Here is a 27,557-nt window from a genome sequence, read left to right as displayed (position 1 = left end):
AGTCCGATCTGCTTGGTGAATTTCCCAGTTCAAGGATAAGGACTGTGCCAATTTTTAGAAGTTTACTTTCCTATATCATGGTTTCTGATGAAACTTAAACAGATTTTGTTAAATATTCATTTCATTCACTTTATCTCACTTAAAGTAATTATAGATTTTTGTTGTTGTCAAAAGAAAAAACAACAAAATATGTGTTATGAAGCAACTTCTTTTTAATGTTGGTGCTAACTTTTTTTGCTTGTTTTATGGTGGTAAAATGCACATAACATAAAAATTGCCATTTTAATAATTTGCAAATGTACGGTTCAGTGGCGTTAATAAGCACGTTCACATTGTATAACCATCTACACCATCCATCTCCAGAATTCTTTTCATTTTCCCAAACTGAAACTGTATCCATTAAATGGTAACTCCCCCATTCTACCCTCCCCCTGGTCCCTGGCTACTATCATTCTCCTTTCTGTCTAAGAGTCTGTCTACACTAGGGACTTTCATCAGAGTGGAATTTTATATTCTTTGTCCTTTTGTGACTGTACTTAACATTTTTTTAAGGATCCACTTAAAAAAATTTTAAATCTTCTAATCATGAAATACTTCAGTCGTTAAAAAGAAAGCCAGCAAAAATAATTCTTTCCTGCCTTATGATTATGTCAAAAAGGCATAAAAGCTTATAACTAATAATTTGGAGCTTTGATCGGGAACCACTCTGTTATTGAGGAGGAGAGAAGAAAGGCGAAAAGGAAGGAGGGGAAAGGTATCAGAACAGGCACAGTGACGGGGACAGCTGCAAGAGCCAGACTGAATGGTGAAAGAAAGAATTCAGTTCTGAACTCACTTGTGGGACAAAGGTCGACAACTCTGGTGCATGCAGATGTTACAGGCCGGGTTGTGGACCAGATTGATGTTATTTAAGAATAAGACATGGGTACAGGGTGCCTGGGTGGCTCAGTTGATTAAGTGTTTGCCTTCAGCTCAGGTCATGGTTTCAGGGTCCTGGGATCAAGCCCCAAGTTCGACTCCTGGCTCCGCGAGGAGTCTACTTCTCTCTCTGCTCCTCCCCCCACTTGTGTGCATTCTTATAATTTTTTTAAAAATCTTTAAAAAAAAAAAAGATAGAGATGGATATGTGATATTCCATGTAGATGATTTAACATTGAAAACTATACAGTGTGGGGGTTTTGTCCCCTCCATTTGTCCCCTCCGTATGCTTCATTTTCTGTTTGTTTTTCTTGGTGCTTAGATATAAGTTGTAGGATGTTTATTATTTTACTTTTTCTTTTTCTCTCAGCAGTTGATGTGCCTGGGTTGAATGTGTTATAAAAGCTTTGGTTCCAGGATTTGAAACTTTATTTGTACTCAAAACAGACACAGAAAAGTTCTGATTGTCTATTATCTGTTAGCTGTGTACATGAAAAGTCAGTATACATTTTTGACCGATATTTGAAGCTATCTGGACAGAAGACATTATGTAAAGACCCACAATGGCTGTTGATCACTTGAACCATATTATGCTGTTGGAGAAACTGGTTTTTTAATGGCATGTTCATCAGACCCAATTATATATATTTTTTAAGAATTTATTTATTCATGAGAGACAGAGAGAGGCAGAGACATAGGCAGAGGGAGAAGCAGGCTCCCTACAAGGAACCCAGTGTGGGACTTGATCCCAGATCCTGGGATCACGACCTGAGCCAAAAGCAGACGCTCAACCACTGAGCCACCCAGACGTCCTAATCAGACCCATTCTTGTGCAATTTGTGGGACTTCACTTAAAGCCTATTGAAGTAAATGCCCATTAAGCTTATTTACTTCTTATCCTAATAATCTGTGGTCTTAGATGAAATTTGCGGTAGTGTATAGGAGCTTGCTATTTGCTTAAAGGGATATCGTGGTGGAAGGAATTCACTTTGGGATATTTAAAGGTGGAAAAAATCTGAACTTCATGCTATTAGTAGTTAAACTGGTGGCCATAACCTGTTCTCCAGTTCTGCCAGGGTACTGTCATCCCCACAGTGATGGTTTGCCCTGACATCTCCTGTTGTTAAAAGTGACAGACAATTGCCCAAAGCACTAGTGGCATGTTACTGAGACTGAGATAGAACTCTCCTAATTGGGCAGCCTGGGTGGCTAAGTGGTTTAGCGCCGCCTTCAGCCCAGGGCGTGATCCTGGAGTCCTGGGATCAAATCCCATGTCGGGCTCCCTGCATGGGGCCTGCTTCTCCCTCTGCTCCTGTCTCTGCCTCTCTCTCTGCATCTCTCTGTGTCTGTCATGGATGGATAAATAAAATATTTTTTTAAAAAAAGAACTCTCTTAATTATTATAGCAGCCCTCAGATAATCATTGTGGGGGAATATCATCAGATGCCTTTGCAAGCTAAGGTGATCTGTGCCTTATTTAAAATTACCAGTTGTTTTCCTGAATTGAAATACATGAAGGAAAATTCTTTTTTAAGCTCTGTAAAGATGATTTAAAATTACTGTTCTACAGCAGTTCCTTTCTAAATATGCAAGGGTAGGAAACAAAGATCCATCTAGAGATACGAAAGTTTCTTTTATTTTCAAAGTATTCTTTTTTTAGATTTTATTTATTCATTAATGAGAGACAGAGAGAGAGAAAGAGAGAGGGAGGCAGAGACACAGGCAGAGAGAGAAGCAGGCTCCATTCAGGGAGCCCGATGTGGGACTTGATCCTGGGTCTCCAGGATCACACCCTAGGCCGAAGGCAGCACTAAACCACTGAGCCACTCAGGCTGCCCTAGAGTATTCTTTACTATGAACATAAATGGCTATTTCTACAAGCCAGGTTGTAGGAAGTATCTCATTTGTGCCATATTGTTAGCCTATCATTGTACACTTCAGTGTATAGACAGCCCCATCTGAAGACGAGGCGGTCACTGCCCTTCCTTACTTATCTGCCTCTGCCTCCAGCTCAGGAAGCTCAAATTTGTTTTTTTTTTTTTTTTTTTTTTTTTTTATGATAGTCACAGAGAGAGAGAGAGAGAGAGGCAGAGACACAGGCAGAGGGAGAAGCAGGCTCCATGCACCGGGAGCCCGACGTGGGATTCGATCCCGGGTCTCCAGGATCGCGCCCTGGGCCAAAGGCAGGCGCTAAACCGCTGCGCCACCCAGGGATCCCCAGGAAGCTCAAATTTGGAGGAGCTCAGTGGAGTCTGGTTATAAGCAGGGCTCACAGCTCAGAGATAAATCAGGCCCTGAGGAGATTGTAACTAGCCTACTTATAAAAGCTGAATAACCTGATGTATATTCATTTCCTTCCTTTAGATATTTGTGTTCTCCTACTCTAAACTAGACTCAAAGCAACAAATCAGAGAATTGCATCTTTTCCAGGACATACAGCTTTTAATGGGGAATAAGATTTTATTTTTATTTTTTTAAGATTTTTTATTTATTTATTCATAGAGACAGAGAGAGAGAGAGAGAGAGAGAGAGAGAGAGAGGCAGAGACACAGGCAGAGGGAGAAGCAGGCACCATGCAGAGAGCCTGATGTGGGACTCAATCCAGGGTCTCCAGGATCACGCCCTGGGCTGCAGGCGGCACTAAACCGCTGCGCCACTGGGGCTGCCCGGGAAATAAGATTTTAGGTGAAGAGTAAGCACAGTTTTTCAAGACCTTTCTAAAATCTGCCACAACTTTGTAGTATCAAAAGTTGATTTTGATTCAAAGCACTTGGCAGGAGGAGGATATGTTGAATGTGCAAGGCAGAGAATCTGTTTGCTGTTGATTTGAAAGACTAATTTGTACTGTTCTGTGTGTCATTTCTTCCTTTTTACACCTAATAGAGTATTATAAACTATAACAGTTATCTCACTTGATGGGTGAAAGAAGGATCCATGTGAACTTTCATCTTGGAAGTTGATTCATTCAAAACAGCTTTTGCAGAATCTAGGTGGAAGAAGAAATATTTAGGACTCTACCTCTAAAAATCCTGAAAGCTAGAGTATTTAGCTGATAAAGTACTATAGGAAAAAGAAATTGATAAATTTCTGCAACTGTTTATTATATGATTAGCTGATATCGAGGGGGTTGGGGGAGTTATAAGATCATTTATGCTACATGTCCACTGCTTGTAGGTGGGCTGTTCTGTTCTCTCATTTACATTTGAGGCCCAGACTTGGTAGAGTTCCCACCTGATATGGAGATTACCCAGTACTGTGGTGGTGGTAATTGAGGGGGGCAGGAGTCTCTCATATCTGACCTCAGCCTCACACTGTTTCCTTTTAAACCCAGTCAATTTCTGATCATATCTGAGACTTCAAACTTTATAGGGTCTTCAGCCATTTAAGGGTTCTTAACTCAGAACCTTTTAAGAAAAGTCAGCAAGGCAGAGGGAGAGGGAAATCACTTATTTCTAGCTTCTGCTTCTCTCCTTCCCTACTACATATCATGACTAACCAAGGAGAAGGGGATGTGACTGAAGCAGTTGGCTTGACACTCCACCAGGGTATTTTGAGTGTTCAGCTAAGAACCTTAGAGTAGCAGGTAGAGCAAAACTAAAATTCTAGCAGCCCCTCCAAGGGTAGGAGCCAATATGTTTAGTTGCACAAGCTCATCACAGTTTATTCTGAAGGAACTATATGGAAGCTGTATGTTGCTGACTGGAGCTCAGCTCCCAATTTGCAGAGGTCCTTTTAGACCCAGAAAAGCTTAGTCACTCCAGATGACATACTAGAATCTATCGGTGATAGTCCTATTTGGCATTTTTCACAGAAGGGGATAACAAGTGTCCAAGGTCTAATGGATGATGGGAGCTTCTATTTTATGGAACACCAGTGCTGACAGGGCGTCTTACTAGGTGTTACTATGGTCCCCATTCTTACAGCCACTAAGCTTGTTCTTAGTGCATATAGCTAGTAGGTAGGAGTCCTGAAGTTGAAACAGAGCCCTGTCTGATTCCTCATTCCATAATCTTTTACTCCAGAACTCTGCCTTTTTTTTATAAAGTATTAACCTGAAAAAATAATTCTAAATAGCATCTAATGTCATACCCCAGATGTTCACCCTGAGAACTGGAACACCGAGAGAAGAATCATTTTGGAGAAAGGATCAAATAACAACAAATAAAGATGTTGCCATAGCCTCTAATTTTGAAATAATTTGAGACTTACAGAAAAGTTGCACAAATAGTACAAAGAATTCCTATAATACCCTTCATGCAGATTCCTCAGTTTAACATTTTGTCACATTTGCTTTTTTATTTTTTAATAATTTGAGAATAAAAAAAATAATAAAATAATTTGAGAGTATAGTTGCAGACATGATGCCTAAATACTTCAATGTGTATTTCCTAGCAAAGACATTCTATTACATGACCACAGTATATTGATCAAAATCAAGCAGATCAAAAATACACTGATCGACGCATTTTTATTTATTTAATCTACAGACCATATTCAAATTTGGGCAATTGTTGTATTGATGTCTTTTGTAGCAAAAGAAAAGAAAATGGTTTTTTTGGTCTAGGAAAAATCTTAGGATCACTTGTGGCATTCATTTGGCACGTCTCTTTAATCTCCAATAATATGTAACAATTCCTCAGCCATGACCTTGACACTTTTGAAGAATACAGGCCATTTATTTTGTAGAATTTCCCTCAATTTGGACTTCTCTGATGTTTCCTCATGATTAGATTCTGATTATGCATTTTGGCAGCAAGAATTCCACAGAAATGATGTTGTTGCTTGGTGCGTTCTCTCAGGAGGCACATGGCTTTAGGGTGCTTCATTCCTGGGAAGTGAAGTTGGTTGCTTAGTTCAGATGGAGTCAGCTAGGTTTCTCCTCTCTGAAGTTACTGTTTTCCCCTATGGAATTATTAAGTATCTGTGGAGAGAGATTTTGAGACTATGTAAATATTTTTGTTTCTCATTCAAACTTTTAGCCACTAGTTTTAACATCCATTGATGATTCTTGGTTAAAATAATTATTACTGTGATGGTCGCCCAGTGGTGATTTTATAATCCCATCATTCCTTCTATGGTAAGTAAGAGCTTTCTCTTCTTTACAAATAAGTTCAGTCTGACATCATGCTAGAACTCCTACTTCTTTGTCAAACATGGTAGTGTTACCATAAGTTATCTGGAAGATACTTGTTTTTAAGTTCATGCTTTGCCAAAGTATTCCACACTAAGGAAATGAAAGAATAGTCCTGCTTCACATATGATAGTCTATGCTCTGAGTTCCAAAGATAATGTTTTATTTCTGCCTGTATCCACCTGTTCTTGCCATTGTTTTTATCTTCCCTCCCTGTCCTGGGTTCTGTTTTCTACTACAGAACTTTGCTTAGGGTCCAAATGACTTTTGCTTGCTTTGGGTTTGTTTGTTCAAAGTGCTGTAAAAATTATCAAAAGTTGTGGTAATGGTATCACTATCTGTAGATTTAGAAATATACCATGTCAGTATCTTTCACTTAACAATTAAATCAGTGTGAAAAAAAACCCTTAAATCTTAGGGCTGGGGAAAAGAGGTGACTCAGAAGGAGAGCTTTAGCATAAGTAGGGATCTTAGGTCTGTCAATGTCTCCTAGTTGGTAAGCCCTTCCTTCCTGGGGCTTGAAGCCATTTGCTGCCATGAGATGCACATTCTGCCACTGACCCCTCCCATTTTTCTGAATTCCTTCTATAGGAGAAAACTGGTTATCTTTTTTTTTTTCTTAAGGTTTTATTTATTCATCACACACACACACACACACACACACACACAGAGGCAAAGACACAGGCAGAGGGAGAAGCAGGCTCCATGTGGGAACCTGATGTGGGACTCGATCCTGGGACTCTGGGATCACACCGTGAGCTAAAGGCAGACACTCAACCGCTGAGCCACCCAGGCATCCCTAGTTTGGGTGATATTTCCTTTCAGGTGAAATTAAGGTTACATTGCAACCTGTTTCTTGATTCAGAAGGTATTTAATAGGTTTTTGTTTAGAGCTGCAGGTCAGCATTTTAAGCCTCTGTTATTGACTAGACCTCAGGAAACTTGGCTTTTCAAGCTCAAATTCTAGAGAAGTGTCAGTTTTTATTGATTTTATTTCTTTAAATTTGAGGTTTCCTTCAGTTGCCAATCTTTGTGGCTGCTAGCAAATTTCCAAGAGTCATAAAGAAGTTTCTCAGATGGTAATTACATGAGCTCAGGTATCTGAATCCCCACTGACCACTGGATTTTCTTTCTGCAGGAAGACCTCCTGATGCAGTCAAGCAAAGAACATTTATGCACGGGCCTCCCTGAAGACTGTCTGAGGAGCAAAGGTATTTATTTTTCTCTAGTCTTTTCTTTTTCCACTTATTACACTCATTATTTTAGTTCACAGTTTCTGTTTTGCATTGGAATTGCAAGTCCCTGCCTTGCAAGATGGACTTAACTATAGAAAATCTTGCTATTACCCATTGACATACTTGAAGACACCTAATATTATCAAGCAGTGACTTAGGTTCTCTCGGGGTTTTTTTAGTTTGGTTTGGTTTGGTTTGGTTTGGTTTGGTTTGGTTTGGTTTTGAGTAAACTATACCCCCACTGTGGGGCTCGAACTCACGACCCTGAGATCAAGAGTCATGTGATCTTCCAATTGAGCCAGCCAGCTATCCCAAGGAGTGCCTTAGTTTTGACAATAATTTGCTTCCCCTTTCTATATAATGAATCCCTATTAGTGTGAAATCTTTTATTTGATTTTATTAAACTAAACTGCCTGTTTGGAAAGGTTAACATAGAAGGGGAGGAATTGACCCAGTCCAGTGCAGCACTGTGAAGTGCATCCTGTTTTTGTTCCCCTGGGCGGGGAAAGGAGAAAGCAGCATTTACTCCAGGTCACCTTGAGAATTGTCAAAGCAGGGCCGCCCCGATGGTGTGGTGCAGCAGCTTAGTGCTGCCTGCAGCCTCAGGTGTGATCCTGGAGACCTGGGATCGAGTCCCATGTCGAGCTCCCTGCATGGAGCCTGCTTCTCCCTCTGCCTGTGTCTCTGTCTCTCTTTCTCTCTGTGTCTCTCATGAATAAATAAATAAAATCTTAAAAAAAAAAAAAAAAAAGAATTGTTGAAGCAGTTTCAGTTCCATTACTTTGTTTTGCTTCTCAAAACAATAAATGGATACAGGCATCTGAGATACCACCTTTTGATTGATTGAGGAGAAAACTGACACCCAAAGAAAGAGAATGCTGAGCCAAGATTTTCTCAGGCTGAAAATAATTTTAGGTGAGTTTAGAGAGAATTATGTGTATATATTATGTAATTAAGGTTAAAAATATAGAGTAATCAAAACTACAAAAAAACAGAGAAAATAGAGCAAGTGTGTGTAATTATATGAGCATTTTGTTACTGTGATAAAACATCAGAATGGACTCTCTGCTTCTTGGCAGCCTAGACAGAAAAGGAAGCACAAATTGTCCTTAAGAGAAAGGGCACTTGTCCCAGTTTATCACCCTGCTTCCTGCTGCTAGAGATTTCCTCTGTGGCTCAAAGACTTGACTGTCCAGTATAGATTAAAACTCTGAAGATGAGAAATGTCCTTTTGTACATGTCTCACTCAGTTCCTAGGACCTTACTTGGGACCATTTTAGCCCCTTTTCCCCCCCAAAAAATATTTTCTCAGCAAGGTTCCAGCATTGCTCTATTGAGTCTTTGGTATATTTTCACCCACATCTTAGCATAAAGTTTGGTTCTATTTGTTGAACTACATTTCATATAACAACTGAACTGATGGGAGGCCTGGGTGGTTCAGCAGTTGAGCATCTGCGTTTGACTCCGGGCAGGATCCCAGAATCAAGTCCCATGTTGGGCTCCCTGCATGGAGCCTGCTTCTCTCTCTCCCTGTGTCTCTGCCTCTTTCTCTCTCTCTGTCTCTCATGAATAAATAAATAAAATCTTAAAATGAAAAAACAAAACTGAAGTGACCGTTAAACAGGAGAATTAGGAGGTGCCTGGCTGACTCAGTCGGTAAAGCATGTGACTCTTGATCTTGGGGTCATGAGTTTTTGAGCCCCATGTTGATCATAGAAATTACTTAATAGAGGAAAAAAAGGAGGTACGTGGCTGGCTCAGTTGGTAGAGCATGCATTCTTGATCTTGGGTTTGTAGGTTTGAGCCACATGTTGAGTGTAGAGATTACTTTAAAAAAAATAGAATCTTTAAAAAAAAAACACAAACAAAAACAGGAGAATCAGTTATTTTCTATGAGGAAATCTGCCTTCTCAGACTTACTTTCTTACTGTTTACCTAAAAGTCTGGTCTACATTGGACATGGATAAGATGAGCTCTTCTTTTCAGAAGATATTTTTCAATATCTTCAGATAAACTACTTTGTGGCACTTTTCTTCCTATCCTAATACCATTCTTCTTTATTTTTTATTTATTTATTTTTTAATATTTATTTATTTATGATAAACAGAGAGAGAGAGAGAGGCAGAGACACAGGAGGAGGGAGAAGCAGGCCCATGCTGGGAGCCTGACGTGGGACTCAATCCCGGGACTCCAGGATCACGCCCTGGGCCAAAGGCAGACGCTAAACCGCTGAACCACCCAGGGATCCGCACAATTCTTCTTTAATGACTTAAATTGGGAAAACAAATTACTTTTCTTGCACAAAGCTGTGTGTGCACGGTTCTCAGTTTGAGACGGAGGAACTTGAAAACAGGAGCTCTACTAAAGTTTTTAGCAGCAGTGACCTAGTGCCTAACTGTGATATGTTCTTCCATTCAGTCTCCAAAGAGCCTTCCAATGTGTCTCTTTGTTGCACATGAGGGAACAGGCTCCACCCAACCAATCATACCAAGGCAGAAAGGAAGGTTCTATACAGGCAGGTTCTTGAAAGAATTGAACATATAAGCTGCTGCCCTGGATTTCAATTAAACAGATACACATGCTCTACTGTAGTCTGGCCAGCATCTCAGCTCGCTTTGCCAGGGTTAAGGTCAAGCATCTGGCAACCTTTTCATTTACTACAGAATTGAGAAGTAAGTAATGTTTCTTAGAAACAGTTTTACACTCTCTCTGGGGGCCCCAGCTGCAGAATTTTCACTCTGCCCCAGATCCTGGCCCTGCACATATTAGATGTAGATCTTCCTGATAAAAACTAGTAAGTCCTTCCTACCTTTAAGTATCTGCTCTGTTGAATGCTGCACAAATTGCTTATATAGTTTTATTTATATTCAGTTTTGCTTATTCTAAATGGAGGCACCTGGAAGGTCCAGTGCTGTGTGATAATTTATAAATTTCCTGAAGAATGAATTTGGCTCCCCTGCGCTGAGGTGTTCAGCAAGTGAACCTAAGGCTACCACACTCTCCCTTTGATGTGTTGTTTTGCCTTCTCTAAATAAATGTCCTAGTCATAGTACTTCCAAGTTAGCATAGTATGCAGATTTTTTTTTTTTTTAGTATGCAGAATTTTAAGGTTCTTTACAGTCCTTTCTGCTGTGGCTCAATTAGGTGAAATTAGAACAAGCTCAACATTTTTTTTTTTTTTAAACATAGTTTATTTATTCATGAGAGACACAGAGAGAGGCAGAGACATAGGCAGAGAGAGAAGCAGACTCCCTGAAGGGAGCCCATTGCAAGACTCGATCCTGGGACCCGGGGATCATGCCCTGAGCCAAAGGCTCAGGTGCCCCAAGCTTAACAATTTAAAAGGACATTTGTGGGGATGCCTGGGTGGCTCAGCGGTTGGGCGTCTGCCTTCTGCTCAGGGTGTGATCCTAGGATCCGAGATTGAGTTTCACTTCGGGCTCCCTACAAAGAGCCTGCTTCTCCCTCTGCCTATGTCTCTGCCTCTCTCTCTGTGTCTCTTATGAATGAATGAATGAATGAATGAATGAATGAATAAATAAGTAAATAAATAAGTCTTTAAAAATAAAAAAAATTAAAAGGACATTTGTGTTAATGAAAAGTCATCTTTAATTGGTGAGCTGCTATTTCGCAGATCGTTCCTTATTTCTCTATTGCTGAGGGCAGATCCATGAGAATTGGGCATGGGGGAGCAGTGTTGGGTGTTGGTTGAGGGGCTATTTCACAAAGGGAGTATGTCCTCCCGTCAGGCACTGACTGCTGTCTCTCCCTTTCTGCTGCTGTGGCTTTTTTGCCATAATTCTGTTTAATATTTTATATTAGAGTTTTTTTTGTTTGTTTCTATTGTATTTTTTTCCCCAAGAGTTCCTTGTAACTGGCTTGGTTTAGGAAGGTTGTGACTTAATTCCCACAGTAGTAATCTCCATGAAGGCTTATTTGGGAATTCTCTGAAGTAGGAGAGTCACAAGAAATCGGAAGAGCATTTGAGGGAATACATTTTGATGTAGAGGTGAAAGCGTCAAGGAGAGAAAAAATATATAAGTTTAGGAACTATATAGTTTGAATTATTTGAAAGAATTAAAGTTGAAATGATCTTTTAAAACCCTGTATGTCTGTCAATGTGAATAAATTAAGCATTATAGGTAGATGGAATGAACCCCATTAATAAACTCCTTATGCTTTGTATGCATCTAGACTCTTGCAGTTTATTGATTTTTAAGTATATATATAACTTGGAAAGAATATTTCTTGTTTATATTCCCTGTTTACGTCGTTTTCCTCCTACGGTTCACATTTTAGGGGGAAAAAGTTGAATTATCAGCCAGTACCACACCCATTTAATAGATAATGTGAAAGAAGTGTAGACATTTTGGGAACTGAATTTTTTTTTTTTTTTTTTTTTTTTTACTTCTCTTAAATTAAGGTATAACTTAACTACACTAAAATTCACGCTTTTGGGGCAGCCCAGGTGGCCCAGCGGTTTAGCACCGCCTTCAGCCCAGGGCGTGATCCCGGAGATCAGGATCGAGTCCCATGTCAGGCTCCCTGCATGGAGCCTGCTTCTCCCTCTGCCTGTGTCTCTGTCTCTCTCACTCTGTGTCTCTCATGAATAAATAAATAAAAATCTCTTTAAAATAATAAAATAAAGGGATCCCTGGGTGGTGCAGCGGTTTAGCGCCTGCCTTTGGCCCAGGGCACGATCCTGGAGACCCAGGATCGAATCCCACGTCGGGCTCCCGGTGCATGGAGCCTGCTTCTCCCTCTTCCTATGTCTCTGCCTCTCTTTCTCTCTCTCTCTCTGTGACTATCATAAATAAAATAAAAATTAAAAAAAAAATAATAATAGTAAAATAAAATTCACGCTTTTTGTGTCTGTACAGCTGTGTGAGTTTTAGCAAACACAGTTGTGTAACTTCACCACAGTCAAGATACAAAACATTTCCATCACTCCAGTGATTTCTTACAGGCTTCTTTTATGGTGCATCCCTCTTGACAGCCTCAACTATTAGCAGCCATCAATCTTTTTTCTGTCCCTATAGTTTACTTTTTCCAAAATGTCCTATAAATGTAATCATAGAGGAGAAGCCTTTGAGTCTATGCTTCTTTCATTTAGCATAGAATTTAAGATTCATCCATACAGCTGTGTGTATCAGTACTTCATTGCTTCTTATTGCTGAAGAATATTCTGTTGTCTGGTTGTATCATAGCTTGTTTATTTCCCATTTGAGGGAAATTGGAGTTTCCAGTTTTGGCAATTATGAATAAAGCTGCATTGAACACTTGTGTACAAGTTTTAACGTGAACATGAATTATGATTTCACCTGGGCGAATACCTATGCATGACACTGCTGGATCATTTGGAAAATGTGTTTATAAGTTTTCTAGAGTGGTTGTACCCTTTGGGATTCCAACCAGCAATATATGAGCTCCAGTTAAGGAATTGAATCCTTTTTCATTGTTAATTCATTTGTAATTTGGAAAGCCAAATGTTCAGTGGTCAGGGAAGCTAAGGAGGTGACAATAGCTTGTAGGGTTGTCTGATGTCGTCCTACCTGTAGGTAGCCTTTGTGAGCCTCCACACAGGAGAGCTTCCTTTTATAAGACATTACCATATTGCTAACCCATTGCACATTTTTCTGAGGACAAGATGTAGGATATGCCAAAATTGATGTCATACTTAGTGTCCGTAGTCTGTCTACTTAAAATTTTGATCCAGGAAAGGTTTTGACAGAAATGCTATTGAAACCATGGCAGCCTCCAGCTGTCTGTCCCCAGTTATGGTTATATGGAAATAACGCCAATAAAAGGTCTTTAAGTTTTCTGATGTTACTTGTATTATAATTGGAGTGTAAGCACTTTTAAAAAAATAATTCTGTTGAGATGTTATTTACATACTATAAAATTCACCCATTTAAAGTATACAGTTCAGTGGTATTCTTCTATACTTAATAGACACAACCATAACCCTAATTTAATTTTCATCACTTCCTAAAGAAACCTTGTTTATACCCATTAGCACTCATTCTTCCTGCCCTGTTCTTCCTTACCGTCAACCTCTTCCAGCCATCTGGCGTTGTCTCTATAGGTTTGCCTATTCTGGACATTTTATATGAATGTGACCTGGTCTTTTATGACTGTTTTTACTTGGCATAAAGATTTTTAAGGTGGCACCTGGGTGGCTCAGTGGTTGAACGTCTGCCTTTGGCTCAGGTCATGATTCTGGGGTCCTGGGATCAAGTACCGCATCAGGTTCCCTGCAGGGAGATTTAAAGATTTAAATCTTTAAAAAAATTCCTTAAGGTTTATCCATGATCTAGCATATATAAGTGCTTCATTCTTGTTTATGACTGAATAATACCCCATTGTATCCATTTATCTGATGAACATTTGGGTTATTTCCACTTTTTGGCTATTATGAATAATGTTACTGGCAGCATTCGTGTATAGGTTTTGTGTGGATATGAATTTTTAGTTCTCTTTTAAGATTTTTTATTTAGGGATCCCTGGGTGGCTCAGTGGTTGAACATCTATCTGCCTTTGGCTCAGGACGTGATCCCCGAGTCCCAGGATCAAGTCCCACATAGGGCTTCCTGCATGGAGCCTGCTTCTCCCTCTGCCTATGTCTCTGCCTCTCTCTCTCTCTCTCTCTCTCTCTCTCTCTCTGTGTGTGTGTGTGTGTGTGTGTGTGTCTCATGAATGAATGAACGAATAAACAAGTATTTTGTATTTATTCATTTGAGAGAGAGTGTGTACATGAATATGAGAACCTGAGCAAGGAGAGGGTCAGAGGGAGAGGGAGAAGCAGACTCCCCACTGAGCAGGGACCCCTGACTCAGGGCTTGATCCCAGGACCCTGGGATCTTGACCTGAGCTGAAGGCAGACACTCAACCGACTTAGCCACTCAGGTGCCCCAAGTTTTAGTTCTCTTGAGTAGTTATCTAGTAGAATTGGTGGGGTATATGGAAACTGTGTTCAACGTTTTAAGGAATTGCCAAACTTTTCCAGTCCCATCAGCAACAGATGAAGGTTCCAGTTTCTCTGCATTCTGTCCAACACTTGTTATTTTGTATTTTATCTTTTGATTTATAGCCATTTTAAGAGGTATGGAGTGGTATTGTGGTTTTTTCATTTCTCTAATGACTAATAATGTTGAACATCTTTTTGTGTGCTTATTGACCATTCATATATTTTTGGGACAATGTTGATTCAAATCCTTTGCTTTTTTTTTTTAACTTTTCAAAAAGTTAATAATTTCTTTTTAGAATGGTTTTGGATTTACAGAGAAATTGAGCAGATACTACACAGTTTCCATTAACTACCCTCCTACCCCCAACATGGACAATTTCCTCTATTGTTAATGTATTAGTAGGTACATTTGCTGTAGTTAATGAACCAATATTGATATATTAGTATTAACTGAAGTTTATTCACATTTCCTTAGTTTTTACCTAATATCCTTTTCCTATTTTGGAATCCCATCCAGGATACCTTATTGCATTTAGTGCTCATGTCTCCTTAGTCTCTTCTTGGGTGTGACAATTTGTCACACTTTGCTTGTTTTGGAGAGACCTTGAGAATTTTGAGGTCTACTGGTCAGATATATTGTAGAATGGCTCTCCATTGGGATTTGTCTTGTGTTTTTATCATAAGACTATGGCTGTGGAGGACGGAAATCACAGGTAAAGTGCCCCTTTCATCATATCATATAAAGGGTACATACTGTAAACATGAAGTAGTGTTTGTCAGGGTTCTCCACTGTTAGGTTATGTCCCTCACCCCATTTCTTTACTGTCCTCTTTTGAAGGAAGTCACTATGTCCAGCCTGCACCTAACAAATGGGGAGTTATGCTCCCTCTGCTGTTTTTATTATTGAGTTGTAAGAATTCTTTATGTATTCCAAACACAGATCCTTTATCAGATAGATGATTTGCAATTATTTTCTCCCCATCAGTGGGTTGCCTTTTCATTTCTTGGTTGTCCTTTGAAGCACAAAAAGTTTTATTATTTTTTTAAAAGATTTTGTTTATTCATGAGAGACACAGAGAGAGGGAGAGAGAGAGGCAGAGACATAGGCAGAGGGAGAAGCCAGGCTCCCTTCAAAAAGCCCAGTGCGGGACTCCATCTCAGATCCCCGGATCAGGACCTGAGCCGAAGGCAGACACTAACTGCTGAGCCATCCAGGCATCCCTATTTTTTTGTTTTTGTTGTTTTTTTGAAGAGTGCGTGCATGTGTGAGCAGGGCGGGGGGGGGGGGGGGGAGCAGAGGGAGAGTGACAGACAGAATCCTAAGCAGCCTTCATGCCCAACACAGGGCTCCATCTCAAGACCTTGAGATCATGACCTGAGCCGAAATCAAGAGTCAAACACTTAACCAACTGAGCCATTCAAGGCTCCCCAAGATTTTAGTTTTGATGAAGTGCAACTTACCAGTCTTCTTGTTACTCTTTTTATCACTGTGTTTCAATATCTTAGCTAAGAAATCATTACCAAAACCATGAAGATTTACTCTTGTGTTTTCTTCTAAGAGTTTTATAGTTTCAGCTCTTACGTTCAGTTATTTGATCTGCTTTTAATATTATGTGTGTGTGATGTGAGACAGAGTCCAAATATATTTATTTACATGTGGATATCCAGTTGTCCCAGTACCATTAGTTGAAAAGCTGTTCTTCTTGGTCCCTTTGTCAAAAATCGGTTGACTAACTATAAATGTCAGAGTTTCTTTATGGATTCTCAGTTCTAATTCCCTTGCTCTTTATTAAATCTATCCTTTGCCAGTGCCACACTGCCTATTTACTGCAACTTTGTTTTTGAAATCAGAAAGTGTGAATCTACCATCTTTGTTCTTTTTCAAGATCATTTTGGCTGTTACATGTCCCTTGCATCTTCATTTGAGTTTTAGGATTAGTTTGTCAGTTTCTGCAAATATAAGCACTCTTTAAACAGTTATTATAAAACAACAAATCTACGGCCTTCAGCTGAAGTCATGAAATGCCTGTACTTCTGAAAATGGGCCTGTACTTCACAGAGTATGTTATGTGTTCCACCCTCTAGGATACCTAAATACTTTTTTTTTTTTTTAATATACCACATTTTCTTTATCCATTCGTTCATCAGTGGATACTTAGGGTTGTTTCCATGTCTCACGTCTGTAAATAATGCTACAGTGAACATGACAGTGCAGATATCTTTTCAGAATAGTGATTTCATTTCCTTTAGATATATAGCCAGAAGTGGAGTTGCTAGATGGAGTAAACCTAATACTTTGAACAACTTCCCTAACTTTCTCATTCTTCATTCAGACAGTATCTCTTATGTACCTGCTGTGTGCCAAGGTCAGTGCTCCAGTCTCACAGAGGTGATATATTAAACAAATAACTGAGAAACACTATCACAGGGGTTTTGCTAGAGATATTTGTGCAAGGGAGTAGGAACCCAAGGGAGTGGCTAACCCTAACCAAATGTAGACTCTGGCACTTCTAAGAGCTCTACATGTATTAACTCATATTTATAAGTTCTGCAAAGTGGGTATCATCTTTCTCCCCATATTACAGAAGAGGACTGGGTCAGTGTTCCATAGCCTTTAGGATGCTTTCTAATAAACGTAATTGCCTCAAACTTTCCTTTAAAATTCTTTGAGATTTCAAAGTCAGTGTACACAACCTGTTTCCCACCCAGCCTTTGGCATTGCACCACCTAGGAGATAAATGACTGTTCCCCTGCCTCCTCCCTAAGATTCTCAGCTAAGTTGAGAAACCGGTGTTCTTCCAGCAGGTAAAGACTCTGGGGTAGAATAACTTGCACAGTCAACAGTTTGGGGATGGGTGAAGAATTTTGAAGTTTTCCGAGCAGATAAAATGAAGGATTCAACTAGGATGGTGCTGCAATAGAATGGAAAGGGCCAGAATTTACAGGAATGGCTTAATGAATGCCATAGCGTACAGTGAAAAGATTCACTAAACCATTTGGGTTAAATGCGCTTAGAAATTTGTGAATGGGATAGAATTGTCTGCTATGATGTGGAAAGTAAGCTAATTTCAAAAAGATATGTACTGTGTGGGGCATTAGGATTTCGAGCTGCCTTATGTCAATAATTGAAATCTGTGCAAGCTTGAGGAATCCAGTACACATTGATCCATCTAGTATTTGTTGACTCTAGATATTTTTAAACACTGTGTCCTATCCTAGCATAGTTATTAAGTTTATCATTTTAACTGTTCTCAGGTCCAGTAAGATAAGAAAGAAAGCAGAGCAAAGGAAAAGCACTTTTTCTTTAAATGGCAGGCACTGTACCAGGTGGTGTCTTACATATATTATTTAATTTAATCCTCAAAGTAGCACTGAGGTAAGTGTACTTCATACCATCTTTTTCAAAGGCGGAAACTGAAACTTACTCAGAGAGGTAAGTGCTATCACAGAGCCCACCTGCCTTCAGCGTTGCCATTCTTTTCTCTCAGAATTGCTACTCTTAGTACCAGTTGAGACATGGGTAGAGAAGCTCTAAGAAAACACTATTGATAGCATTGGTTGAGTGCTATTTTGTACTGGGTTTTATGCTGGGCAGTAGGGAAGGAGAAAGATCAAGACAATCATGATCCTTACCCTCATGGAATTTATATTCTAGTGAGAATTAGATGTTTAGGTTGATTTACATTTAGCTTTATCTGTTTAGTGCAGGTATTTGTTACATGTGTGTAGGCATCCAAATATACATATACACATATGCATATATATAGCTTGGTGTTTTCCAAAAAGAGCAAGGATAAAAATACTTTCTGTAGATTAACAAGTTTAGGGAGCTTCTTTATACTTCATCTTTTACCTAGGATTTCAAGAGACGCTGTACAGTAAAACTTCTTTATGAATTGCATTTACATTCTGCTTAAAAAGATTTTTTGTTTTTTAATGTTTCATAGTAGAAAATTTAAATTTATTAAAAAGTAGAAAGTGTACTAAACCTACATATATCTGTCACTCAGCATCATAATTATTAGCTTATGGCTGGTCTTTTAGGGAAGTAGTTACTACAAGTAATTTGTTTCAAAACAAATATTCACTGTCCACATTTATCTCTTTTGTATAGGTTTTGTGTAAAATTGTTCTTTTTAAAGAGATAACTTATTTATGACTAACTTATAAGGGTTGTATTGTGGATCTGTTTTATTAATGTTTTAGAATGGAAGCTTCTTAAGACTCTGGATTACATGTATATCTCCATATTCAATTGTCCAGTTAAGTAAGTACATTTAAATAGGTAACACTTAAAGAAAGGCAGTTGTTCAAAATTAGCTGTTTGTACCAACTACACTTTAGTACAGAGGTATCATGTTTTGCATAAAAGAACAAAACCAATGGTACAGTGCACTAACTTTTAAGTTGCAATTCGCTTTTTGAGTTAGCTCTTTTTTGTTGCTGTTCGTCACATGATTAAATTCATTAAAGTGTAGCACATGATTTTTTTTTATGATTGTGTACTAATTTGGATTTATTTCTTTTGGGCAGAAGAAAATGTACAACTTACAACTGGAACTCTGCTAAAATCTACTGAAGAAGTACAAGGTATGAAGGTCAATGGGACTAAGACGGATTATAATGAAGGACACAAGAATGGCAATGTGAGTAAAGATCTCTCATCTGGGTTCAGCGAATACCCAGAGATAGACAAAATCATGACCAGTGGTGAGGTTTCAGAAACCAGCACATTAGTTTCCCTAGAGCCTTTAACCTTTGTGGACCCTGGAATAACAGAAGCAACTTCTAAAGAAAAAGAATGTGAAGAATTAAAAACTTGTCCTTCTTGGTTGTCATTGTTACCAGGGAGCAGTGCCATTTCCAAAGTGGACAATGGGAAGGAAGAGGTGTGTAAGTTAAACCTTGTCTGTGAAGCAGATGACAATCACCAACAGATTCACAGCCACCATAATGAAAAACACATTTCTGCCCATGGCAGTCCCAAAGCCACAAGAAATGTAATTGTTATAGAACCCTTAGAAGAAAACTCTGACATTTCATATTTCTCATCAAGTTTGTCTGGTCCAGAATCCAGAACACCATCCTTAGAAACATGTGGTTTTGAAGGTGATGGCTTGCTGAAGGGATCTGCTGAGAAGACAGACAATTTCTGTTTTGATGGGGATGATCAAAGCAAGAACATAGCTACTAGAAAAGAAAATGAGCAGTTTTTGAACCGCAGGAGTGAAAGAGGAGAACTCTTTCTTGGTAATGCCAGGCAACCAAGAGAGGATGCTAGTGGTCATCGTTCTGGTGAAAAAGAGACTGTTGCCTCCTCCAAAGAGAATATCCATGGTAACTGTTGCATTCAAGGCAGTATCCATACAGACAGCTCTAGTTCTTCAATGCCCCAATTGTTCACTGAAGCCACAGAAGTAATGTTTAAAAAAAATGATCTGAAAAACACGTTAGACATTCAGGGTGGTTTGACAAACCATGAGGACCATAGAGAAACTTCTACTGGTATGAGCCATTCAGACAGACACACTGAAGAGAGCAGTTTTTCCTCCTCAATGCAGATTGAAGAGCCAGAACAGACAACCACTATAGAGCCCAATATGGTAACTGAAAAGATTTATAGTAAAGACTCTAATTCATTCTGCTCCAAGAGAAATCTGGAAGATGACACCCAGTTAAATGAAGTTTTATACAATGAATTTCTGACTGAAAGAAAATCCCTTGTGAGTTTAATGCATGAGGACCAGATAAGTCTTATGAATGAGGTATCAAAACCCAAGAAAGATGTTGCTCAGTTACCACCATCCCTAGAATTTGATTTTAGACCTGAGTTAGAACAAGCTATACAGACTGCCCAGGATGATAGTTCACATTTAGGTGAACGGAACATTGCCTATGAGATGAATGAACTTCCTTGCACCAATGAACTGGTTGTAAACAAAATAGAAAGTGAATGTGTTTTAAATCAAGTGCCCCTTAATTCTCAAGACCACTTGAAGTTGCCAGCTAATAAAGAGATGCCTTTAGTAACAAGCGAGGATTCCCAACAGAGCCATCACCCTCCATTAGAGGATGGAGTAGATGTCATTGCTGATACCCAAACCATTTCCATGAAGACAAAAATGAAAGACATCTCTCCATCAGGTGACAAAACCTGTGGTGCCTCTTCAAGCAACCCTACCTTAAGCATCAAAACAGGAAGCCTAGAAACAAAGAAAGAAATGGCTGATTCTGGAATAGTAGATCTACATTCCAGACTTCTCTCAAGTAAGAAAGAAGCAGCAGGCTTGCTTCAAGAGGTCTCTGCTATGGAATGTCAAAGTGCTCAATCTCAGGATCTCTCTAGCTGTCATTATGTAAGTAAAAATGCACAAGAAAAGAGCATGTGTTCTGCTTGTGCTACTTTTGAGTCCAGCAGAATCATCCCAAACGTTGAGAACTCTTTGATGACTACGTGTGAAGATGCATTTCAGCACAGCAATCGCCATTCCCAAGGAAGAGAAGACTCCACAGAAAGTAGCACCCATAAAGTGAGTTACACGTTGGAGGACAGTGAACTTGCTAGGGGAGAAACTAGAGGCAGCCTCCCAGAAAATAAGATGAGAAATGAAATGGCAGCAGACGTGTTAAATGGTGAAGCTTCTGACAAGACCATTCCCACCACCGATCACACCCAGCTCAGTGAGGAAAGGCTAGAAGGAAAGGAACAGGATGTACCTAAAGAGACTGTGTTTTGCAAGTATAATGTCTCTGACTGTGCCACACCAGAACTAAACTTATTTGCAAACATTCCAAGCCCTGAAAAATTGTTGGACCAGTCTCCTAGTATTATGTTTCCCAGTTTCAAAAACTTGAGCCAAGCATTTGAAACTCTTGATCAGAAAGCAGATGAAGTCCTTGACTGCCAGGTTAACCAAAACAGACCAGATGAATGCGGAAGTGAAGATAAACCAGCTAAGGAGATACTAGGTGGTGACAAAAGAGAGACTGTCACAGAACTTTACAGAGAGATAAGCCACAACCAAAATGAACTGCTAGTTGGTTCAGACAGTAACAACCCATTGTCCAGTGGTAGTTCAAAGAAAGGCTGTTTGAAAGGAGACTCTGAATGTACTTCTGGTTGTGAGGCATCCACAGATGGCATGGTAGACATCATCTACACGAATTGTAGTAATATGTCTCCAGAAGGTGTGTTGGACTTAAGAGCATCTAGTATTCTTGACGGTGGTACAAGGCAAGACAGACTGACATTACAGGAAACCTCAGTGAGTACTCCATCTCAAAGAGGAGAACTAAATGCTGCATTTATCAGAATGATTGGCCAGGACTCAGATTTTCCAGATGCTGCTTCCTCTAAAGGGGAGCCTCTGGAAATTAAAAAATCATGTGTAGAGAAAGTATACAGATCATTAAAAGATTGTGAAATGGAAGTGTGTCCAGACTCTTGTGCACATGACATAGAGTCTATTGCAGATCATGAACCAAATTTAAGAACATTGGATAGAGTAAATGTATCCTTAGATTATATTCATCATAAAAAGCAACTTAAAGAAGCATCCCGTAGAGAAACACAAGGAACGATTGAAGGATCAAGACCAGAAATAAATTCTGAGTTTGACAAGGAGGAAAATACCTTTGGAGTTTCCTTGAAACAGTTACTGCCTTCTCAATGCCCAGATGAGAACCCTATTTCCACAGGGAGCCTGCAAACCACTGAGATAATGCCTTTGTATCTGTCTTCTCACAAAAATTCAGAAAGGAATGTTAATAGTGAGGAAACTGACCTGGAAAATATTTTTAAACCAGAAGAAATGCTTTGTGAAAGCATAGAGCACCGCACAGTCCTGCTTGAGACAAAGGAAGGAGCACCAGGGGATGGGAGTAATTCTAATGAAAAAGTCAGAATAGACATCGGTGTGCAAAATTTGCCTCTGACAGTGGAAACAGAAACTCAGTTGAAAGGCAAAAAAACTGAAGAACATCAGAGGGCACCCCTGGGTCATTTAACTGTCATGGAAGAGTCTGAGGAGATGATTACCAGAGAAGCTGGTCATGGTAACAAAGGAAGAGAGATTTCTCAGACCCACTTGAAATCCCAGAGGATTCTTGGTGATGTTGCAGAGCAGCAAAGGCAGGGGTCTTTGGACTACATGTTGCAGAATGAAGAACATATACATCAAAAAGAAGCACACAAGATACCAAAACAATGCACCTCATCTAATATGATGTCAGATGAGTTGCAAGAGAAGAACCAAGCTAAGCATTGCAAAAGTGAGTCCACCATGATGAAGGAAATCCCCCTAGCAAAGCTGTACACTACTACTGTACAGTTTCAGAAGTTGGAAGATCCAGAGGAGGGAAGCTTATGTCGTCCATTTAAAAAGGACATGGAGTCGTGCACAGGTCCTTGCCTTCATGGTGCCCCTCAGAAAGCACAAGACCCCAACTGTGCTGGGTGTGATGAAATACATGGTGCCTTTGGAAACATTTCACATCAGAAGAGAGTGCTTCCCTCAAAGAAGCAGCCCCATCGAACATGTAAGAAAGTTTCCTGTCAGGAGCAAATCAACCTGGGAAAAAAAATAAGTAAAATCAGGAGTTCGGCCATTTTAAAGATTTCCTCTGAAACCATCCCCACAAAAGCACACAGGTTTCTCAGTTCACGTGCTGTGCCTGCACCCGCACAGTTGGAACCCGAAACAGTACCAACCAGAAGCTTATTGAGCCACATACCAAAGCAGAAGGCGTCTCCGTGCCATCCCTTGAGGAGCCTGAATGTTAGGAAGCCTACCAAAGAATCAGCCTTACTCAACAAGCTGTCCATTCTTGCCTCCAAACTGGTCCCAGCCACAAAGACCCAGAAACTAAGATATCGGCTGTGTTCCTCTGAACTTCTTCCAGTGACTAAAAGCTATAAGCAGCACAGATACAAAAGACTTCTGGATGGATTTTCATACAATCTAATGCAGCTGAATCCATATTTGGCAGCTAGTGGATGGGACAAGAGGCTTAACAGTAAGCCCTTGACACTTTATTCGCTTGAAGCCATCAAAATGAGCTTCATAGATTTGAGCAACAAGGTGCCGTCACTGCTGTTTGGTTCTGAAATTTTCCCGGTATCGTTTCACATGAAATCGGGCTCTGAGTGCATGACCGAGTCTCCGAGGACTTTTCCTGAGCACTGTGCTCCAGCCAGGCTCGCCTTAGGAGAGGCCCCCAGGTGCCTGTCTCAGCCTCCCAAGTGGACCTTTTCTTTCTTCTTGTCTCACAGTTGCCCTGGGATGGCCACATTCAGGGAAGACACTGGCCTCCGTGGTCAGGCAGGTGCCCAGGCTCCTTCACAGCCTTCAGGTCCTCTTCAGGACTATGGAGGCACTGCCATAGTTCAGACCAGAGCAGGCTGCTCTGTCCTTGGCCTTCACACACTGCTAGCACTTTGTTCTCCTGGATGTTACCGAATCTGGACAAAAAAACGGAGCTTCTCCAGTCACATGCCTACCATGCAGAGGTTCTTCATGACCCAGTTTACACAGGGCTTAAAAGGGTTAAGATCTCCAGCCTCCATAGCAGACAAGGTCTTCTGTTCTCTTCCCTACTCGGTGGGCCGAGTGCTATCCATTTGGAGCCAGCATGGGCCTTCTGCCTGCCCCTTCGAAATCTCTACTCTTCATTCCGCTCACAGCAAGCGGCAGCCAGCTCTAAGCACCATAAGCAGGTAAATCCATCTTCTTTTCAAATGTCCCATGTTTGCTTCTACCTCTGGGGAGAGTTGAGGACTAGAATGCAAGGCTCTTTAGAGATTTTGTGTCTGCGTTTTCTGTTTACCTTAAATCTCTGCTGAGAAAATATATCCATAAGTCTTAAGTGTAGACCTCTTTAATTTTCCTGCAGGATCTCCCTCTGTATTTTTACATTTTTTGTTGTATCCATGTCATTCTTCTGCAAACTGTCAAATCTTTCGAATCTCTTTTCCACCCTTGTCCCCGCCTTGTAAAAAACAAACACCATTACATGTTAAAGACTTATAGTGACAAACAATGGCTTGTAACTATATCTTATTGACAAAATATTACACAGCACTAATTTGGTGTTTGATGTATAAAAGATACAGAGTAAATACTTAAGTAAATAAACAATTATGTAGGTATCACCAAATCTACTTCATGAACCTCTGGATTTCTCTCTGGAGCAGAGAGGCTTCAAAGATTGACATTTAGGGACGCCTGGGTGGCTCAGTGGTTGAGCATCTGCCTTCGGCTCAGGTGGTGATCCTGGAGTCCTGGGATTGGGTCCAGCATCAGGCTCCCTGTAGGAGAGCCTCTGTATGTCTCTGAATGTCTCTCTGTATGTCTCATGAATAAGTAAATAAAAATCTTTTAAAAATTGACATTTACATACTATAGTTGTACAGTTGCTAGAATTTTAAGTGAACTGGAGAAGAGTGGTTTGACCACTTAGAATAGTTAAAAATAATTTCACCGAGGGCAGCCCAGGTGGCTCAGTGGTTTAGCGCCACCTTCAGCCCAGGGCCTGATCCTGGAGACCAGGGATCGAGTTCCACGTCAGGCTCTCTGCATGGAGCCTGGCCTGCCTCTCTCTCTGCCTGTGTCTCTGCCTCTGTGTGTGTGTATCTCTCATGAATAAATAAATAAAATCTTTAAAAAATAATAATTTCACCGGGATCCCTGGGTGGCTCAGTGGTTTAGCACCTGCCTTCAGCCCAGGGTGTGATCCTGGAGTCCCGGGATCAAGTCCCACATTGGGCTTCTGCATGGAGCCTGCTTCTCCCTCTGCCTGTGTCTCTGCCTCTCTCTCTCTCTCTGTCTGTCTTAGATAGATAGATAGATAGATAGATAGATAGATAGATAGATAAAATCTTTTAAAACATAAAAATAATTTCACCAATATCATTTTACTTTTTTTTTTTTTTTTTTTAAGACTTCATTATTGGGATGTCTGGGTGGCTCAGCTGTTTAGCTCCTGCCTTTGGCCCAGGGCATGATCCTGGAGTCCCAGGATCGAGTTCCATATTGGGCTCCCTGCATGGAGCCTGCTTCTCTGTCTCTGGCTGTGTCTCTGCCTCTCTCTCTCTCTCTCTCTCTCTCTGTCTCTCATGAATAAATAAATACAATCTTTAAAAAAAAAGAAAGACTTATTTATTAGAGAGAACAGGGGGAGAGGCAAGGGGAGATGGAAAGAGAATCTCAAGCAGACTCCCCACTGAGCACGGTACCCACATGGGGCTGGATTCCACAACCCTAAGGTCATGACCTGAGCCAAGATAGAGAATGGACCACTTAACTGACTGAGCCACCTAGGCACCTTTCATTTTACCTCCTTATTGGAAATAAGACCCTGATAAAAAAGCAGAAACTAAAAAACTTTAATTGGCCCTCATCATTGCTACAGTTTAAAAATTCAATACCAGCAAAGCCTTAAAATTACAAATAGCCTGAGAGAGACCTTGTTCTTTGTGTAACTGTACAATCTCTTATCCAGAATCATTCTGTGTCACTAAAACTCTGGTGCATACTACAAAGTTCCCTGAGCATCTTAGCAGAAAACTAAATAAAAAAGGTTTCAGAAAAACACCCCAGAACCTGAATGTGGCTGATTGAAATTGAAAGATGAATGCCTTATAAGTACTTGTCCTATAGTTAGGTAATAGATATTCTTACAATGCAGCTACAAAAAATACACTGGAATTAGTGAAATTGTTTTGAATGGTCGTATACTGCTTTTATTTTGTCTAATTTGTCAGTATGCCTCTATAATCTCATAATCACACTTTGCTCAGTGTCTGACATGCAGACACTTTAAATCGTGTTACCTTCTCTACCCTGTGTTCATGCCTGAGGTTAGAATATAGGCTCATTCTTTACTGTACCCTCTGAAGATGTGTGGCTTTTTGGCCTTTTTTCTCCATCCAGAACTTTTCTCTCCTAACTGCTGTTTCCTAGTGTAGAATATTTTGTCTCTCCTTTCCTTCCTATGTCCAACATTTTATTTTGTTTTATTTATTTTAATTCAAGTGGAATGTCAGAGGGGGGGCACGTTGAGGAATATTTCCTTCTTGTTAGCTCTAGAAGTGCCTTAACATCATACGCCTTGGCTTTGAGTTTAGAAGTTTGATCTTTTTCTAAACATACTTAGAAATATTAAGCATGATAAATTGGGTAGCCCAAGAAAGCAGGACTTAACAAATGTTAATTTATTGTTTCCATAGGATTTTTTTTTAAGTTTTATTTTTTATTTTATTTTATTTAATCCATACTTGATGTAAGGCTTGAACTCATGACCCCAAGATCAAGAGTTGCCTGTACTTTTCTGACTGAGGCAAGCAAGGGTTTTCTTATTTGAACCTTCAGCAATCTCTAATATAGGTTGAATGGGCCTCTTTTTTGCTGTTTTTATAGATGATGAGCCTGAGGCACATGGGTTTTTCTAACCCAGATCAGATTAGTGTTTCAGCTAATCAGGGTCTCCTTGATTTCTGATTTGGTCAAATCCTTTTCAAGAATATATACCCTGCCTCTTTCCTTTGAGTTCCCATCAGGGAATCCTGAATTAGTGCTAAACATTCTAAAAATCTGAATTACCTATGTTTTCTAGACATTGAGCAAATCTACTTATAAGAGGAGATGGATTGTATTATGGTTCTTATATATATGCCTCATTAATTAAGCCTGTACTGTGTTCCAAATTCAGTAGAAACTGATAGGGTTTTACTTTGAGAGGCACAAAAAGCTCTCCACTATCATATTGATGTATCTATAAGTGATGAATACCATTCCATCATCTATAAAAATAAAAGCTTAATTATAAAGGAGCTAACCCTGATAATGGTTTTTCTCCTATATAACCATGTTTGTTTGTTTATTTATTTATTTATTTATTTAGATTTATTTATTTATTTGATAGAGTGTGAGATAGCACAAGCAGGGGGAGCTGGAGAGGAAGAGGGAGAAGCAGGATCCCTGCTGAGCAGGGAGCTTGATGTGGGGCTCGATGTGGGGCTTGGTCCCAGGACCCTGGGATCACAACCTGAGCCAAAGCAGACGCTCAACATGCTGAGCCACCCAGATGCCCCCATAACCATGTTTTGTGTGGAACTTGGCTGTAAAGGAAATAAGATTTCTTCATAGTCTTCTCTAAGGGTATGGAAATTAGATATTATTTTAATGGCATTAACATAGAAATGAATAATGCAAGATTTTTTATATGTAAGTTTTTTTTTATATTCAGCAACCTGATTAGAAGATATAAGACTCAAAATCATTCTTGTTCCCTCCTTTTTTTTTTTTTT

The 27,557-nt window shown here is 39.9% G+C and overlaps 1 protein-coding gene across 13 annotated transcripts in view; it reads left to right on the top strand.

Annotated features, from left to right (window-relative positions):
* PRR14L (proline rich 14 like) overlaps window positions 1-27,557 on the top strand; it is a 57,798-nt gene that overhangs the window by 16,068 nt on the left and 14,173 nt on the right. For 9 of the 13 annotated variants that reach the window (XM_072723294.1, XM_072723291.1, XM_072723295.1 and 6 more), the window contains 2 exons: window positions 7,188-7,260; window positions 18,785-23,966. In XM_072723294.1, the coding sequence (XP_072579395.1) occupies window positions 7,188-7,260; window positions 18,785-23,966 (5,255 nt within the window). Of the gene's footprint in view, window positions 1-7,187; window positions 7,261-17,506; window positions 23,967-27,557 lie in introns of all 13 variants that reach the window. The other 4 variants (XM_072723299.1, XM_072723300.1, XM_072723301.1 and 1 more) reach the window with 1 other exon arrangement.

The sequence above is a fragment of the Vulpes vulpes genome, chromosome 10, assembly GCF_048418805.1.
Source record: "Vulpes vulpes isolate BD-2025 chromosome 10, VulVul3, whole genome shotgun sequence".
In the NCBI taxonomy this organism is placed as follows: Eukaryota; Metazoa; Chordata; class Mammalia; order Carnivora; family Canidae; genus Vulpes; species Vulpes vulpes.
Note: the sequence above shows the minus strand (reverse complement) of the source record. Positions and strands in the feature narration are given on the sequence as shown.